Source organism: Truncatella angustata (genome assembly GCF_020726525.1).
Source record: "Truncatella angustata strain MPI-SDFR-AT-0073 chromosome Unknown BKA67scaffold_14, whole genome shotgun sequence".
Lineage (NCBI taxonomy): Eukaryota > Fungi > Ascomycota > Sordariomycetes > Amphisphaeriales > Sporocadaceae > Truncatella > Truncatella angustata.
Genome location: NW_025763394.1, coordinates 623,761 through 638,857, shown reverse-complemented (window position 1 = coordinate 638,857; position 15,097 = coordinate 623,761). Strand labels below are relative to the sequence as shown.

General features: G+C 48.7%; 4 protein-coding genes across 4 annotated transcripts; all 4 read right to left on the bottom strand.

The window, feature by feature from the left end:
- Positions 1-852: 852 nt before the first annotated feature.
- On the bottom strand, positions 853-1,422 carry BKA67DRAFT_588574 (uncharacterized protein). The gene has a single exon (XM_046104380.1). The coding sequence runs from the start codon at positions 1,322-1,324 to the stop codon at positions 1,076-1,078; it is 249 nt and encodes an 82-aa protein (XP_045951158.1). The 5' UTR covers positions 1,325-1,422; the 3' UTR covers positions 853-1,075.
- A 3,562-nt stretch (positions 1,423-4,984) lies between these two features.
- On the bottom strand, positions 4,985-6,271 carry BKA67DRAFT_596320 (flavohemo protein; the record flags this gene model as incomplete). The annotated part of the gene is made up of 1 exon (XM_046105286.1): positions 4,985-6,271. One exon carries the CDS (start codon positions 6,269-6,271, stop codon positions 4,985-4,987), a length of 1,287 nt encoding a protein of 428 aa, XP_045951157.1.
- A 1,969-nt stretch (positions 6,272-8,240) lies between these two features.
- On the bottom strand, positions 8,241-10,900 carry BKA67DRAFT_665448 (glycosyltransferase family 4 protein; the record flags this gene model as incomplete). The annotated part of the gene is made up of 9 exons (XM_046108552.1): positions 8,241-8,865; positions 8,914-9,040; positions 9,091-9,113; positions 9,167-9,253; positions 9,303-9,559; positions 9,616-9,818; positions 9,879-10,159; positions 10,212-10,393; positions 10,580-10,900. 9 exons carry the CDS (start codon positions 10,898-10,900, stop codon positions 8,241-8,243), a joined length of 2,106 nt encoding a protein of 701 aa, XP_045951156.1.
- Positions 10,901-12,114: 1,214 nt separating this feature from the next.
- BKA67DRAFT_596317 (uncharacterized protein) lies at positions 12,115-13,847 on the bottom strand (the record flags this gene model as incomplete). The annotated part of the gene is made up of 6 exons (XM_046105285.1): positions 12,115-12,261; positions 12,532-12,826; positions 12,881-13,130; positions 13,184-13,414; positions 13,466-13,654; positions 13,715-13,847. 6 exons carry the CDS (start codon positions 13,845-13,847, stop codon positions 12,115-12,117), a joined length of 1,245 nt encoding a protein of 414 aa, XP_045951155.1.
- Between the last annotated feature and the right edge of the window lie 1,250 nt (positions 13,848-15,097).

Here is a 15,097-nt window from a genome sequence, read left to right as displayed (position 1 = left end):
TGCAAGCAAGCTTACAAACGCTCAACTTGCTGGGACACCCTTGATTCGTTGGTCAACGCCGAACTTCAGCCCCAAAACTGTGCCATTGCATTAGACTCTAATACTGAAAGTTTGGTCGTCCTCTCCGATTCGTCGGTTCATCGCCGAGAGACAATACCGCAAGGTCGCCTGCGCTACCTCAGAGGTGGAACACCTCGAGACGTTGTATTGTTCCTCTGGAACATTGAAAATCGTCATTTTCATTTCCGATACCAGTGACAGGAGCATTTGCATGACTCTCGGGCCGTGAAACCGGCAAGCCTGCAGCCTCTGTTGGTAAGTCGCCCCAAATTATTACCGTGCCGAGATCGAAGTCACAGGACAATCTCTATTTCGACCTAATTACTCGAACAAAACCTTCTTCCGGCCTTTTAAATGCAGTCTGGACATCAGTCTGAACCATCTTCAGTATATTCTCAGTATGATGCATATCATGTTCGAGGGCATGCCGGGGGCGCCCGAGTCATATCGGCTGTGAGTTCATATTGAGTACTGAACCACGCATCGTGATTGGCATAAGTATTTTTTTCAGCATATTCCCCGTTTATGATACCTTCTCCGACCTAGTGCCGAGATCTTTTGAATAATAATAATAATTATATATATTGATTGTGCGAGGCGACAATGCCTCCACCGCTTATGTAATCGTACCAGCTATATGGGTCGACGTCAAATGTGCGAGAATCACGAAGCGGTGTTGGCGGCCAAATTTCAGGCAAGTTCAATAAAGGAGCAGGGCAAAATCCATCCAAGGCGTCTAATCCGAGGTTGACATCATCTGGCATAAAAAGCTGCATGTCAACCCGTTTTGTGACTCCACCAGCGGGCACAGTCGATTGCATGTCGTTCCACCAACTTATATCTGGTTGAGAAAACCCGCCAATGATTTGCTGCAATGACAGGTTCCAATTCACGCTACAAAGCGAGCTGGTCGGATTGGGTATCTGAGGTATAGTTATACTAGTTGGCGGAGGAGCAGGCAAATAGTTATCAGATGCTGAGCCTTGTAAGCAACGACTTTTCACAGTATTTACGATCATGACTCACTGCTCAAGCAATGAACGGATCGCGTGGGCCGGAGCGCTTTCATACTTTCTTGCTGAGTCGATGATGCCCGTATCTTATAGACATTCTTGCGCCTGGTTCGATTTCGTAGGGAGGGACTGGTTGTGCAGGTATGTCCAGCCCTGGAGCATCTTACGCACTCTGCCGCCCCCTCTCGTTTGCAACTTAATTTCTGCTCGTGACATCTGTCACAAGCTTTCCGTAGTATCGGTCCCGGCATAGTAATAGATCAGTCGTGTCGTTCCAATCGCATCATACGGTGGCGGATAGATAGCACAAAAGATGGCCAAGTGGTTACGGATAGATGCTAATGGGTTTCCGAGGGAATACAAGGTGAGTCTTGGGAGATGGTTTGAGTTGAATGGATGGGATGAACCGTACTTGCATGAAATAATTCCGCCCGACCTACCGCCAAGTATTGGTGACATGGTCAAAGACAGCAGACCATCTGACAGGTTGGTCTGTACTAGGTAGGATATACATTATCACTAGTCCAGTCGATTGCAGCCCCACAACCACGAAAGCAACTACGAACCAGATAGCTGGAATTTATGCATAGAACCTTGAACCTACAGATCAAAGACATGGATAGGCATGTGTTCAGCCGATTTGTGACAACATCATGAGCTATGTGTTACCCTACCCAGATCTATCCCTACATCGTACTAGATCTGTGCCAGTTTATCGAGGATGAGACGAAGGACACACCAAGCTATTTCTCGAGGCCCAGACATCCAAGTCAGACGCACAGTCTCTATGAGAGTAAGTCCTCTTGACTCGAGGAGTGAATCATAATCTTCTTCGTGATGATGTACCTCTTGAGAAATACTCTGGGTTTCTTCCGATTCGACCATGGCGTCAAAGGTCATCACCAGCCTAGTGAGGTAGCTTCGGAATAGGCTTCCACAAGCTGACACAGACTCATCCAATCTACATCTCAGAATAGCTGGTTATCGATTCATATGGCTCAGCGGGGTGGAGATCAAGTCACTAGACATCGACTCGCATGTTCTGGGATAGGTGATGTGACAAAGCCGAACTTGGCTATATCGGTGTCGTACTAGATTTCTCAGCTTCCCGTCAAAAGGAGCTAACGAGTTGCACGGCAGACCGTGTGGGGGAGGTGCGTAGTCGAGGAATAATAGATTGTTCGGGCCCCCTGTTGTGAGTCCTTTTTGGCGAACTATTGTTCCGGGGTGACCATGTTCGTCCCAGGCTAAGACTACCAAGGTGGTGACCTCCATTATCATTTTCATTGTTTTGCGACAAGACACCCCATAAGTTGGCTGGCTCGTCCAGAAGAAAATTCATGTGATACGTCACTTTCCACTTCAACTAATGAAATGTATGCAACGAGTGTAGTTGACCTCCATAATGTGCCCGCGCGCGCCTGTTCGTCTTGACGAGGAAGTGGCGTTCGAGATTGTTGGAAACCAACGTAATCTGGGCAACACGGCTGGCTTCATCTTGCAGTTGGTCATCTGCGAATATCCCTGTCGTCGATCAGATCAGTTATATCCCCCACTGCGTCTTCGGGCGGAATTGAAGTTGTTGATTGCCGACGGATCGAACCGATTACTCGAGTACGCGGCACATTTAAGAGAGACAAAAAGTGATGCAGGGCCGCAGCCCTGCATTAATAAGAACAGACTGTGGCGCATAGTCAGCTTACCGTCCATGAACATTTGGGCATGCAGACATGCAGAAATTCACACATGATTACTTCCATTTCCACTGACACGTATTGCTCTGCTATTGTGCGGAACTCTCGACGCACATATCATACGCATGTATGGTCTACGTAAATCCAATTGCTACATATTGTGGTATTACAGCCCCTGGCCTAAATCGGGTCAGCGGTAATCTATTGTGGGGGCTAGACCAATGCGCTAAAGCAGGTCTCTTTCGGTGGTTCGGAAGTTTGGGTCAGCCACAGCCGCAGCCCGGCACAGGACTATGCAGTGTCGAGTAAAGCAATGTCTTTCGAGCCCGCGGTCAAGATATCTAAAGCAATAGACCGGGGCGGGAGATGACTACTGCAAGATTAGTGTAACTACGGTACTCTCATGGGCGTACGATCTGGTGGGGTGATTTAGAAAGTACCCGTCTGCCCGTGGCCCGGATACGATGGTGGATCTCCCGCACCCGCCGTAGCCGGCCCCCTGGGTATTTCCAGTGTTCGGGTTCATTCCTTTTCAGCTGAAAAGCAACAAATCCAATCGTGGTCAGACCCAATGCCGCGGTGTTCGGCATCTTCATGCAGTGACGATACGGTCTTTCCTTGGAACAAGCAAAGACCCTTACATGTGCCATTTTCAGCTGCTACAAGCTGGTCGTATCGAGCCCATGTCCATGTCATCAGCACTAACCTGAGAAGTCTGCTGCAGGTCAGGGGGGTCGATCGCGGTTGTCCATCTTGCATTTATCCCTGGAATAACAGTCGTGCTATTTGGGAACCATTAAGGCCATCAAGTCAAGCTTATCATTCGTCAGGTTATTCTTAATTCAATGGTTCATGGCGCCTGTCAGAGACGTTGCGGCACACCATCTCAGCCCCATGCAGTTTATGATTCGCCTTTCGACGGAGTGGCGTCGGCGCCAATTCGTGGGAATCCTGATATTTCATCGTCATCAAACAAAGTTTGTCTAGTCCTGTTTAGCTACGGGCGTATACTATATTCGTTAGAAGAAGAAAAAAGAACTTCCCACTGAAGAATTTCTTCCCGCACATGACCTATTGCTTATCAGAAGACTTAAAGCACTGCCCTTGCCCAATGAAGTTTCAATGTTGGTCCCATGGATTAATGCACCAAATGCATGTGCATCCTTCAGCTGAGACAGTTCAACCTTGTCTGCTTGCCATCATGGCCTTTCGACATGACCGAGCTGGGGATTATGCAGCCATCTGGAAAAAGGCAATGCTCTTTGGTCAATGTTTCCTGAAAACATTGCGCCACCAACCGTAACCATGCGTCATATGTGTGCGGTTTTGCAAATGGCACTCAACAGAATCGCCGTGTGACCAGGCTCTCACTTGAAGCGGTATGAATGTGGTGGAGTGTGAAATGTAGCTATCCCCCAAAGGCCCACAGAAGAGCTGCTATTAAAACCAGTGAATTGTTGCGATCTTGTGCGGCTACATGCAAGGATGGACTTTGGGATCAATCTTTTCGCAACAACTTCAATAATTTCATGCGTTTGAGCAGGGGTTGGCTGCGAGACCCCTGCTCTGTCCTGAGATTGATAAGCGGCATATTACCTCATGCAGCTGATCTTCAAAAGCCCGTTGTCGCGATGTGACTCCATCGAACGATAGCACGGGCTAAAGGGTTCGTCCGACATGTCCTGAACCCAATCGGGATCGATATCTCGGTGTTTAAGGCTGAGAGTTGCCCAGCCAAAAACGTGGCAAGCAGGGGAACTTGAGTTGTCAGACCGAATCGGGGGGACCAAATAGCGCCCGCCCACGAGGTGGCGTGAAGGGAGCGGTATGTAGAAGTTAGTATTCAGTAAGGCGTACTCGACACCGGGAAAAAAAAAAACTCTGCCTCAGCTGGGAAACAGTTGGACCTCGGTGGCGGTTGGCAATGCAGGGAAGACTCGTAAACGCGAGCGGCCTCCGGGGCAGCGTTCCGAGTTTCACGAATCAGTAGCACATGATTCAAGACATTACAGATGAAGCAGGCCAGTTTTCAGGTACCCGTAGTTCTCCCTGGGCCATGCGAAACTTTGGGTCTTTTAATTGTCGATGGTGGAATCGGAAAAGAGTAGTGGGTTAATGTCTAGCACCTATCTAAAGCAAACCGGATATCAAATATTCCGAAACTCCTGACTTCTGATATACACACTCGCTGTCTGTCGATATATCATCGCGAGAAGTCTATTCGCCATCGCCTACTCCGAAAATCTCGACATGTACTCTGCCTGGATCAATCCCGGCATTCAAAAGGAAATTTTCATTGTTTTTCATGAATTTTGTGGGACCGCAGATGTAGTATTCTGCAATGTTGTTGTCTAGGAATAGACCACGGTTCTTATCAAGCTTGTCCAAGTCCACACGTCCGTCGAAATGGTAATCGACGCCTTTAGCCTCTGAAGCAGTGACAGTGGTTCTGAAAATAGTAGGTTGAACATTAGGGTTCTCCTTGCAGATGTCTTTGATATGATCTTGGAAGGCTTGAACCTCGGAACTGTGTGCACCGTGGACCCAAGAGATAGGTCTCTTTGAGCCGGCAGAGATAGTGCTGTTGAGAATGGAAATCATTGGTGTAATACCAACACCAGCAGATATGAGTACGATTGGTGCTGTCTCATTTGGCTGGATCTCAACGACGAATTCTCCGGCAGGGTGTGTAAGATGCACTGTGTCTCCTTCCTTATAGTTGTTGTGGAGCGTGTTTGAGATCAATCCGGGGATGCCTGGTTCTTGGCCCGAATCTCTCTTGACGCTGATGCGGTAGTAGTCGTGTCGTGGAGCATCACTCAGCGAGTATTGTCGCGGCTGATTGTACCCTAGCTCTGGGACAAAAACGCGCAAGCTGACGTACTGACCTGGTTTGAAAAGAGGCAGCTCCTTTCCGTCCTCAGGGGCCAGGTAAAAACTCGTGATTTCAGAAGACTCTGCTACCTTCTTCTGGATCTTGAATGGTCGCCAGTCTTGCCAGTTCTCAAAAGCAGTATAGAGCGCCTTCTCGCGGTTGATAAAGATGTCGGCCAGTGCACCATACGCTGCTGTCCACGCGTCGGTAACCTCAGGGGTCACAGCATCACCCAAGACAGCCGCAACCGCGGCAATCAGATGCTCTCCGACGATTGCATATTGGTCAGCCTGAACGGTAAGACTGACGTGCTTCTGCGCAATACGCTCCACGGCGGATGAAAGCTTGCCGAGGTCGTCAATATATGAGGCATACGCGAAAACGGCGCCCGCTAAAGCTCGTGGTTGGGCACCACTGGTCTGCGATACTGTGCTGAATATGTTGTTGAGTTCCGGATGGGCCTTCAACATGTTTCCATAGAAGAGTTTAGTAATTTCTTCGCCATGCTCCTTGAGAAGTGGGGCGGTCGACTTGACAATAGCAATTTGTGAAGGTGTGATCGGTGCTGCGACCTTGGGAGTTGGGCCGCTTGTCTTAGGAACATCTACTGGATGTTGAATCTGAGACATTGCAGTGATAGTGATTGGTTGCGGTTTACTCCGTTGGGTCAATTAGGTCTGAACTGTTATTGTTATAAGTGAGGATGGTCTTCGAGGTCAGGCGAGATATTCCAATACAATAGAGTTGGATTCCGTAGTGTTGTTTATATAATGGTGGGGCGTGTTCTTGAAGACACTAAGTTTACGATGCTACGGTAATGTAATATCCGGAGAAAGCAGAATCATCACTCACCTAAGCACATGCTTGACCACACGCAATTCTCGGGCAATTCTTCACCTTCATTCACGCATTTGTCATATTGAAACGCCTTCAGAGACCAGTAGCTGACTCAGAAAGCCCCTGTTATCCCCATCATACTGTAAAAAGCGTACGATGCAGTAAATTGTGTGTAAGGATCAGTCCACCAAAGGCTCCGATTATTCTCGTGACATGACCATCTCCGCGGCGGCCGCGACTTGAAATCGGAAAGCCATGCGACCCGGCTATGTGGAAGCAATTTCAGCCACATGCTCTAGACCGGAATCTAACGGACTGGTTGTAAATAGCAATCCTCCTAATGGTCTTCCAGAACGCTCCAGGACGGGTTTTTATTCCACCCACGTTCGGACGTGGATTTTTTCATGCGTTTTGACAATTGAGTGCTTGTAACGTAAAATTTTGGCCGCTAACGTTGGCTGATTGACTCCGGCGCGGTCCGTTAGCGAACTACGGTGGCCGAAACGGATCAAGCGGGTATGGCGGATTTTTGCGCGACCACAGTTTGCTCACTCCCAAGATACAGTAGGCATAGACTTGCGATCATAATATTGATGGCTTGTAATCGTAAAATTTACATCTGATATTGGCTATCCTGGTAAGCCGAGTGCTCATTATACTGTCATCTTGACAGATGTCAGAGCGCAGTTACGGTGCGATATGGTAAGAAACGTCAATAAATGATTGTGCAGCTCATGTTCGGTACACAATCACAGGCTGTGACTTCAAGTTCAGCATCATGGGATCGGCGCTCAATTAATTGCTGACGTGGCGGTCAATTACATTGGATTCCTAGATCACAAACTCGTATGACCACGCAGCTTGGCATACCAGACCGCGTAGCATATGCCTTAAACTTGAGCTCGAACAATATACTTCATAGGTTGGTACATGACTGGCCTTAACTAGAATATAGTAATAGTGATCCCGTTCACACCTCTGCTCACCCTTATTTTCTGTCACATCTCCCATAAGAACCTCGACAACTGAACCGCGTGTTCTTTAGCCCGAATCAAGACAGTGTCGAATATGTATATTGCATGTATTATGCGTCTGTCAATCCCAAACCACAAGTCCATCGTCGCAGTCGTATTACTCAAAACTGCTTGAACTGCCTGGTGGGATGTTGCCTTTACCCGCCTCTATGGGAATTTTCTTGCGCTTGCTCCATGATTGGGATGTTGAGCTAGCATATCCGAGTCTCGTAGATCAGTCTCTACCTTTTCAAGCCAATGTAAGTAAAAGTCTCAGACTACTATCCATGTGAGGGGTCACTAAGCTGTGTAGCATGGTAAAACACGAACTGTGTGACCTTCGGGACCCTCGATTTCTTTGTGGCAGCAACACAAGAGTATTGACCTCAGATGACGCGGGGATCCGCGGCTGTTCCCGGTTGGTCTAGCACGTCGTATATCCACATGTCTCCAATACCCAGCTGGTATTTCGTTAAGCAACAGATCCTGCACTGAGTAACATACGTAACACAGACAAGATCCTGACGGAGTCTGCATGCTCGACTGAGACGTTCCATAGAGTACTCCAAGGGCTCTGAGTTATGCTTGAATTTTATATCAACGAAAAGAAGTTGAAGCGTTTAGAACAGACCAGTTGTGCTCATGACACAAGTAGATATCCGATGTACAAACATGTAATCCCACTAAAGATAAAACGAAACTTCGATGGGTAGGCTAAAATTTAGGCGGTCTACTTGAATTACTTCTATCATTTGCCGTTGTGTGTGAGTGGTCGCTTGCTGTGCTGAGTGTAGGAGCGTGGCAGACGATTCTCGCCCACCTCATAGGGAATGTTTGCTTCCTCGCGAGCCATATCGTTGACCCACTTCTCATCACCCTTTAAAGTTGTCTTACTACTACTACCAGCAACCTCAGTCCACTTGGCTGCTAAGTAGTACCAAGAGAGGGCATTTCCAGGCGTGCTAACTTCATCGCTAACACCTGTCCTGGCACCCTCACTCATCTTCTTCCAAAGCTCATTGTCTGCAAACAGGTCATACAGATGTTGAGCAACGGCTTTATGGTCACCCGGCTTGACCAGAAATCCATTCTTCTTGTCCTTGACCTGCAACGGAATGCCGCCTGCGAGGGTGGCAATGACGGGCCGGCCTGCATGGAGTGCTTCTGAAACTTTGACCTCGAACCCCTCTCGAGTCGAAAGCTGCAGTACCACGTGAGCTTGCGCAATCAAGACGTTAAGCAACTGGTCATTTGCGTCCAGTCGCATCACACTTATGTCCTTGGCGAGGTGCGAATAGTGCAACTCGATCTGGTCAAGCGCTTGGTCGTAGACTATATTACCATCTGGGTCATCGACGGAAGAGTTACCGGCACTAGACAGTCAATTCCCAATTCGACCGTTGATTTTATAGAAAGCTTACATAACAAGTTGTGGTACGTCTTTGAGGCCGGAAGACTTTGCACGTTTGCGGAATTCTGCGTATGAATCGATCACGGTAGGAATACCCTTCGCTGGATCGAAACGAGCAATCTGGACAATGTACTTCCCTAAACACTTGGTCAATGTAGTGCGAATATGCGTGACTCATCTCACTCACGGTCTGGGAAACCAAGCTCGGTCCTATACGTCTGCGTCAGTGGTGATTCCATCGAAAAGATTTAGATCATCCTTACATCTGTTGAGACTTGCACTGAAGATTGTAGTTGTGATTGTAGTAGCCGCTATCCCACTTATTGATTGGCTTGTTCAAGCCATCAAGCCTGCGGAGAGTCAGCAAACGTAAAATTTGATGACACAATGAATCCTTACCAGTCCGTGGTTGCCGGCAAGTAGACAACCTTCTCTCGTGGGACATTCTCCGGCACGAATGCTGGAATGGGGTGACTGATAAACATATCGGCCTTTTGGATGTCGTTCCACAAGAATTTCCATACATCTTCCTGTGGCGAGCCAGACTTGGCCGCAAGATCGCTGCGAATCTGGATATGCGATCGGTAAAGGACTGGCCGATCAGGCGTGATTTCTTTGATGAGCGGAATGAGTCCGGGCATTTGCGGGTCATCAATCTGTGACCCGCGTCAGGCGGTTGTATCCTTACGAGATGTTGGATAGAATAGCTTACCACTACTACATCTGCTCCGCCTTCCTCCGGCGGTCGCAGGGGACCACCCTCAGCTAGCCAATACCGGAAGGCGTTGTCGGTGATCCAGCCCCTGATTGTTTCTTTCTCTTCGTCAGATAAGCGCTGATCAGGCTTGGCAACTCCTTGGAGGATATTGTGCATATTCTTCGTGAATCTAAACACGCCTGGACGCGGCTTTGGCACTATTTCCTGTAGTGAGTATCCAATTCGTGGTTGAGCGGAGGCTACAAAACTGTACTTACCATACCACTTCAAATCAACACCCAAAAGCTTTGAGAACCGAACGAGTGCATGTCTCATCAATGCTACACCTCCTCCCTGAGGCGTTGAACTGAAGAATGCGATCTTGGTCTTGTTCTGTTTGAGCGTGCTTGCGAAGTGGTTCACAGCTTTCCACGTGGTCTCACCAACTGTCTTCTGGTGGTCTTCAGCCGAGTTGATTTGAGCCTTGAAAGCTGAATCAACCTGCACGGAACCTTGCCAACCGACCTGGAGCAGAGGAACGAACGATGGACCGAAGCACCTAGAGTTGTCAGTCTGCGTTGTCGCCTTCCTATACGGAAGATTCTACTTACATGACGCACTTGCGGGCCATTGAGTCGGCTTGTTCGTCGACATGTTTGGCCTGCCAGAAAGATGGCTGTTCAGAATTGTAATCCGGGCGGATAACGATGGGAATGACATCGACGTCCAGCCATAGACGGGAACAGAGCGTAGGGCTCAGGTCCTTGATCGTCGTAGGTAGACCTGCACCAATCTAGATTTTGGGGCTTGGTCAGCAATCTAATTTGACTACCCAGTATAGAGTGTGCATATTAATTTTGGTGCTGTACAATAGCAAACCACATCCCTGGTGTAGGACATGATTTCATGCTGAGCCTGAGGTGTCGCAACTTTCCGAACTCATTCGTTCCTGAGAATACGATAAGAGATTGATACTTACCATCTTGACATAATGTTCCTGCTCGTACTTCTGTACCGAGTTGATGACATAATCCGCAATCACGTCTTTCGCTTTCCTGTCTCCACTCAGTTGCAGATGTTCGACGGCGAAATCCACAAGATATGTCGTGTCGTGGGCAGCTAACGATATTGCGACCGTATGGTCTTCGAGTTCTGCTGCTGAGATACCGAGAAACAAGGTCTTAAGTGCGGGACCAAGGTGGCTATCTTGTGCAGCAGCTTCATCCATGCGTTTGTTGTGATGCTTCGACGGTGGAGCCGAAAACTTGCGAGGCTTCTGGGGTTTCTGTATCGTACGCATGATTGTAACCTTACGATGAATACTTGACAATTTCTAAATAATTGCTGATGCAGTTCACTCAAGAGCAGCGTACGCGTTTTTATATGAGTTCTACTGGTGAAGGTCAGCCACGTATCACCACCAGTGGCTCAGCTGTATGTTGATCAACTGCAGTTTGGCACCGGCAACATCGAACCACTGTCAGACCATACGTGAAACCATAGAGGCGACTTACAGGCTCTTGAAAGTCCTTGTCAGGGTCTATCCGTTTGGGCCTCAATTGTTTGTTTGTTCGCTGGTTGTTTATATTCTTGACATGATTCTGCCTGTCCTCTGACAAAGCACCAGTAAAGCTCCTGCAGAGCTGTAACCTAATACCAGATCCAGTGCCCCTCCACACCTCGATCGCTATTCAAAGCGTCACCATGACGCTGAAGATAGTGGGGTTAGCAACCCGAATACTACCATCCCACGCCCGTCTGTCGGGAGTCTGTGTTAGCTAAAGTCAATCCTGCTAAATATTATGGGACACGTCAGCTCTGAAATGAATTCACTGGTTCCCAATTCTGCAAATACCCTCACTAACGTGGACACGTCCCCGTGCTGGTGTAGAATCCACGTCCCCGGATTTCAGGTCTTGCGGAGCACTCCGCTACGTTAGCTCAGTCCGCGGCGCACGTCATCCTAGGAACAGCACATCATAGTCGCCAGGTCAAGAGTCACAATACTTCAATGTGACTAGTTCCTGAAATCAATTGGCATTTTTGAGCAGAACTTGCGCGTATTCATCGCATTTATCTATATCTTCGTTGCTGAAAGGATGTTTTGTGAAATGGAAAACTTGTTCGCCAAGCCCATGCACACATGTGGATCTGTGCCCATACTGCTCCAGACCCTACCTCCGCAGCATCCGTGCTCTCACAAATGTAGATCGTTCATTCAAGGCTCCTTAGCGCTGGCTGGTCGCTGCCCTCCCCCCCCCCCCCCCCCCCCCACCCTGACGGTCAATATCTTGGCATACACATCAGCGAAGCTCAATCGCGACTTTGAAGTTAAATTCACAGCGAGTCTATATGGGGATGCGCATGAAGACTTTTCGCGCCGGTATTGTCACTTTGTTTTACAAGGCCAAGCCTGCAAACTTTGACCTCCCTATAGGCTCTGAAAGCATTTGCGGTATTGCACCCGTTCCTCATCACTCGTTTTGTGGGTATCATAATGCTCATCGCGCTCCCTTACTGTCCCGTACTCGGTGTACCAGGCTTGTTGTGGCCTGTCAAAACCGTCCCTGTCGCTGCTTTAGATATCCTTCGTTCCTGGGGACTCATAATTGGTAATATCGGCCCCGAGTCGTCGCTCTGATCCGGGCTTGGTTGATAGTACTCTCCCCGTATTTGCTCAAGGGACGTGATTACTCGAAGTTCCATAGCACCAGCCCTATCGACAATTGGTTCCTGACGACAGGAGTATTTGTCATATACAGGATAGGCACGTTGTTGATGAGATGGCGCCAAAGAGGTGACAGGTTCTTGGGTGGAGCTGAACTGTGTACTATACTTGGACACCAAGCTTCCAGATGGGAAAGGTGACGTGACTCCATCGCTCTCCTTGAAATCGGCTTCCGACGAGTCCGCAAATGGGTCTTGTATGACTTGTTCGGGGTCCTCTCGGGCTTGTTTGCGCCAGTGCTTCCATAGATTGCGTCCGCTTCCAACCTTGTTTTCTTTCCGCGATTTGAACTTGAAGATTCCTAACAACGCCGCTCGACAACCGGCAGTTGTACCGAACACAAGGAAGAGGAATATACCAGGAGTCACACCGGGGAGGAAGAGGAAGAACGTCGATTTTGCTCTCTCCAGACTAAAGTCGGGTTCGATTAATGTCGCATCCTTGTTGTTATTATTCACCGACTGCAATTGGAAAAGTGTATTGGTCACTTCAAACAACCTATCAAGGCTATCAGTTTCTTGAGTACTCAGACATAGATCCAATATCACTTACGCCAAGACTACGAATGCCACGGTGAAGCGGACCATCAGCCAGCGATCGTAAAGGCCTTGTTTCCTTGATGACTTCTTCGCATTTCCAGAGTGCCCTGTCTCAGTGGTCTGAATAGTGTCGGTAGACGTCTCGTTGGTAACGGTAGTTCCATTTCCTTGTGGTGTCCAATTGGAGAACTGCTTTCGGGACTGGACATATCGTACGAGTATCGCAACCATCGTCGTACTACTGATGGCCAAGCTGATCATCACTAGAGACAGTCAGAAAATGGTAAGATCTGTATCATGGACGGGCTTGACGCACAGGGAAGATCTGCGAGTAAAATGAAAACAACAAAGACTCTTTGAACAGCAGGAGCACGAAGTAGAAGGATGGTCAACATTGGGAAGAACACAGCAATCACTTTTCCTGCAGAGTTGACCTTCCTCAACGCCATCTTCAAGTGTTGCTTCGCACTCAGCCCATACACGGACTGGGCAAGTTCAAAGGCCCAAAACATTACTAGCATCGCTTCAACGCTGTAGCAATAATATTCTGTCCAAGCATGAGTAGGCCGGATCTGAGGCGGGTACGAAAATGACTGACGTATGTAATATAGGGCAAGATCTAACCCATAAGAACCGTTGGCGATCGCAAGTTCTGGATTCTGGAGGAAAGTAGTCTTCCGATGAAATTGTTCTGTCACAATGTCTCGATAGTACGTAATGTCATGGCTTTGCTGAACGATCGAGCCAGTGTTGCTGATTAGCGCGAAGTACGCGAGGAGAGAAATGTCTGGTAAACCGTGTCAGTCAGCTGCTCAACTAGTAAAGCCAGTTCAACTATTTCACTTACATGACCAGGCCTCTTGGTGCAATCTTGCGCACCATATAAGCAACGCACTACATATCCAGCTTATAGATGAGTAAATCAAAGCGAACGCGGCTATGCCTTCCGCGCCTGCGGGAAGTTGATTGATAGCTGCCATTGCGGTCACCGTGACGGTGCCTACCGCTCTGGACTACGTTGGCGAACACGATAAGGAAGAAGGATTGACTGAACTCGGGGGCAAAAAGTGAAGGGCCAGGTGGGACTAAAATCAAGGATAGTATCGGGGGAATAAGCTTTTCATAGTTGACACAAACCCGAACATCATGTCCGGCCAGGTACAAGGGTCACTGGGCATGCTGGGTTGTCAATGCGACTCGGTCGATTTATACACAACCTCTCAGGGTTCAATGTTTCTAGCCTATCTTGGCAAGATAAGATTGGCTTTTCCGCCTTTCGCTCCAGTGACTATGGCACGGACGTTCAAGCATGAAGCCATCTGCGTGAATATACGTACTGCGAAAAGAGGCCTGTCCAATCCGGGGTAAAAGGCAGCACAGCATCAAAGCTTAAGGTTGGATGTATCATGAAGCCTACCGACATATCAGTTGCATGGCGAGACCAATCAGGCAGATCGGGAATCAACGGTCGACCCGGAAGTCCTGGGCACGATCTGGACATGCATCGGCTCGCATACCAAACCGGTTCCTGCTGTAACTGGGGCCCACATCTAGCAGACCGAGACCCAAAATGTAAGAGTCGTCTGAAAGAAGGCTTGGACGAACATATTTGCGATACTACCATCCACAGCACCTAAGCAGTAGCCGACAGGCGATACTCCCATCCTGATCTCGAAAATGAGATACTGCATTACGTATTTCGGACCCATCGTTTCATACGCGACGGCGTTGTGTAGCACTAGAGCGCAATCGCATCATAGAAATTGGCTGAAACTCGAGCTGCTATAAGCGAATATTGCTGCTTTAGTTACACTGGTTCTGATGCCGGCCGAAACACCAGATCAATAGCAAGGGTTTCTAGGTGTACGGACAGGCCATAGAGCCCGAACTGGTTGCATGGTCTGGAGCGAGTTTTCCGCCAGGTAACATCGACTGGACATTCAGGCAAGCCACCGCGTTGCGAGTAACGTGATTTAGACAGAGCTGCGAGGTCATTCCCAGTGCAAAACCCCAGCACAAAGTCTGTGAACCCTGGCCATTGTCGCTCCAAACCGAGGGCACAGACACGTGCTGGAGGGCTGGGAGAATTAATGATTGGTTGATTTCTACGGGGTACGTCGCTGGTGCATCTGGGGCCCTTCCCCAGGGGCCTGCGCTGTATTGGGTAAGGGTTATTTTATGAGCGACGCGCCAACCGCCGTGTTTGAAGATAGCCAGCCCAGTCGCAGAA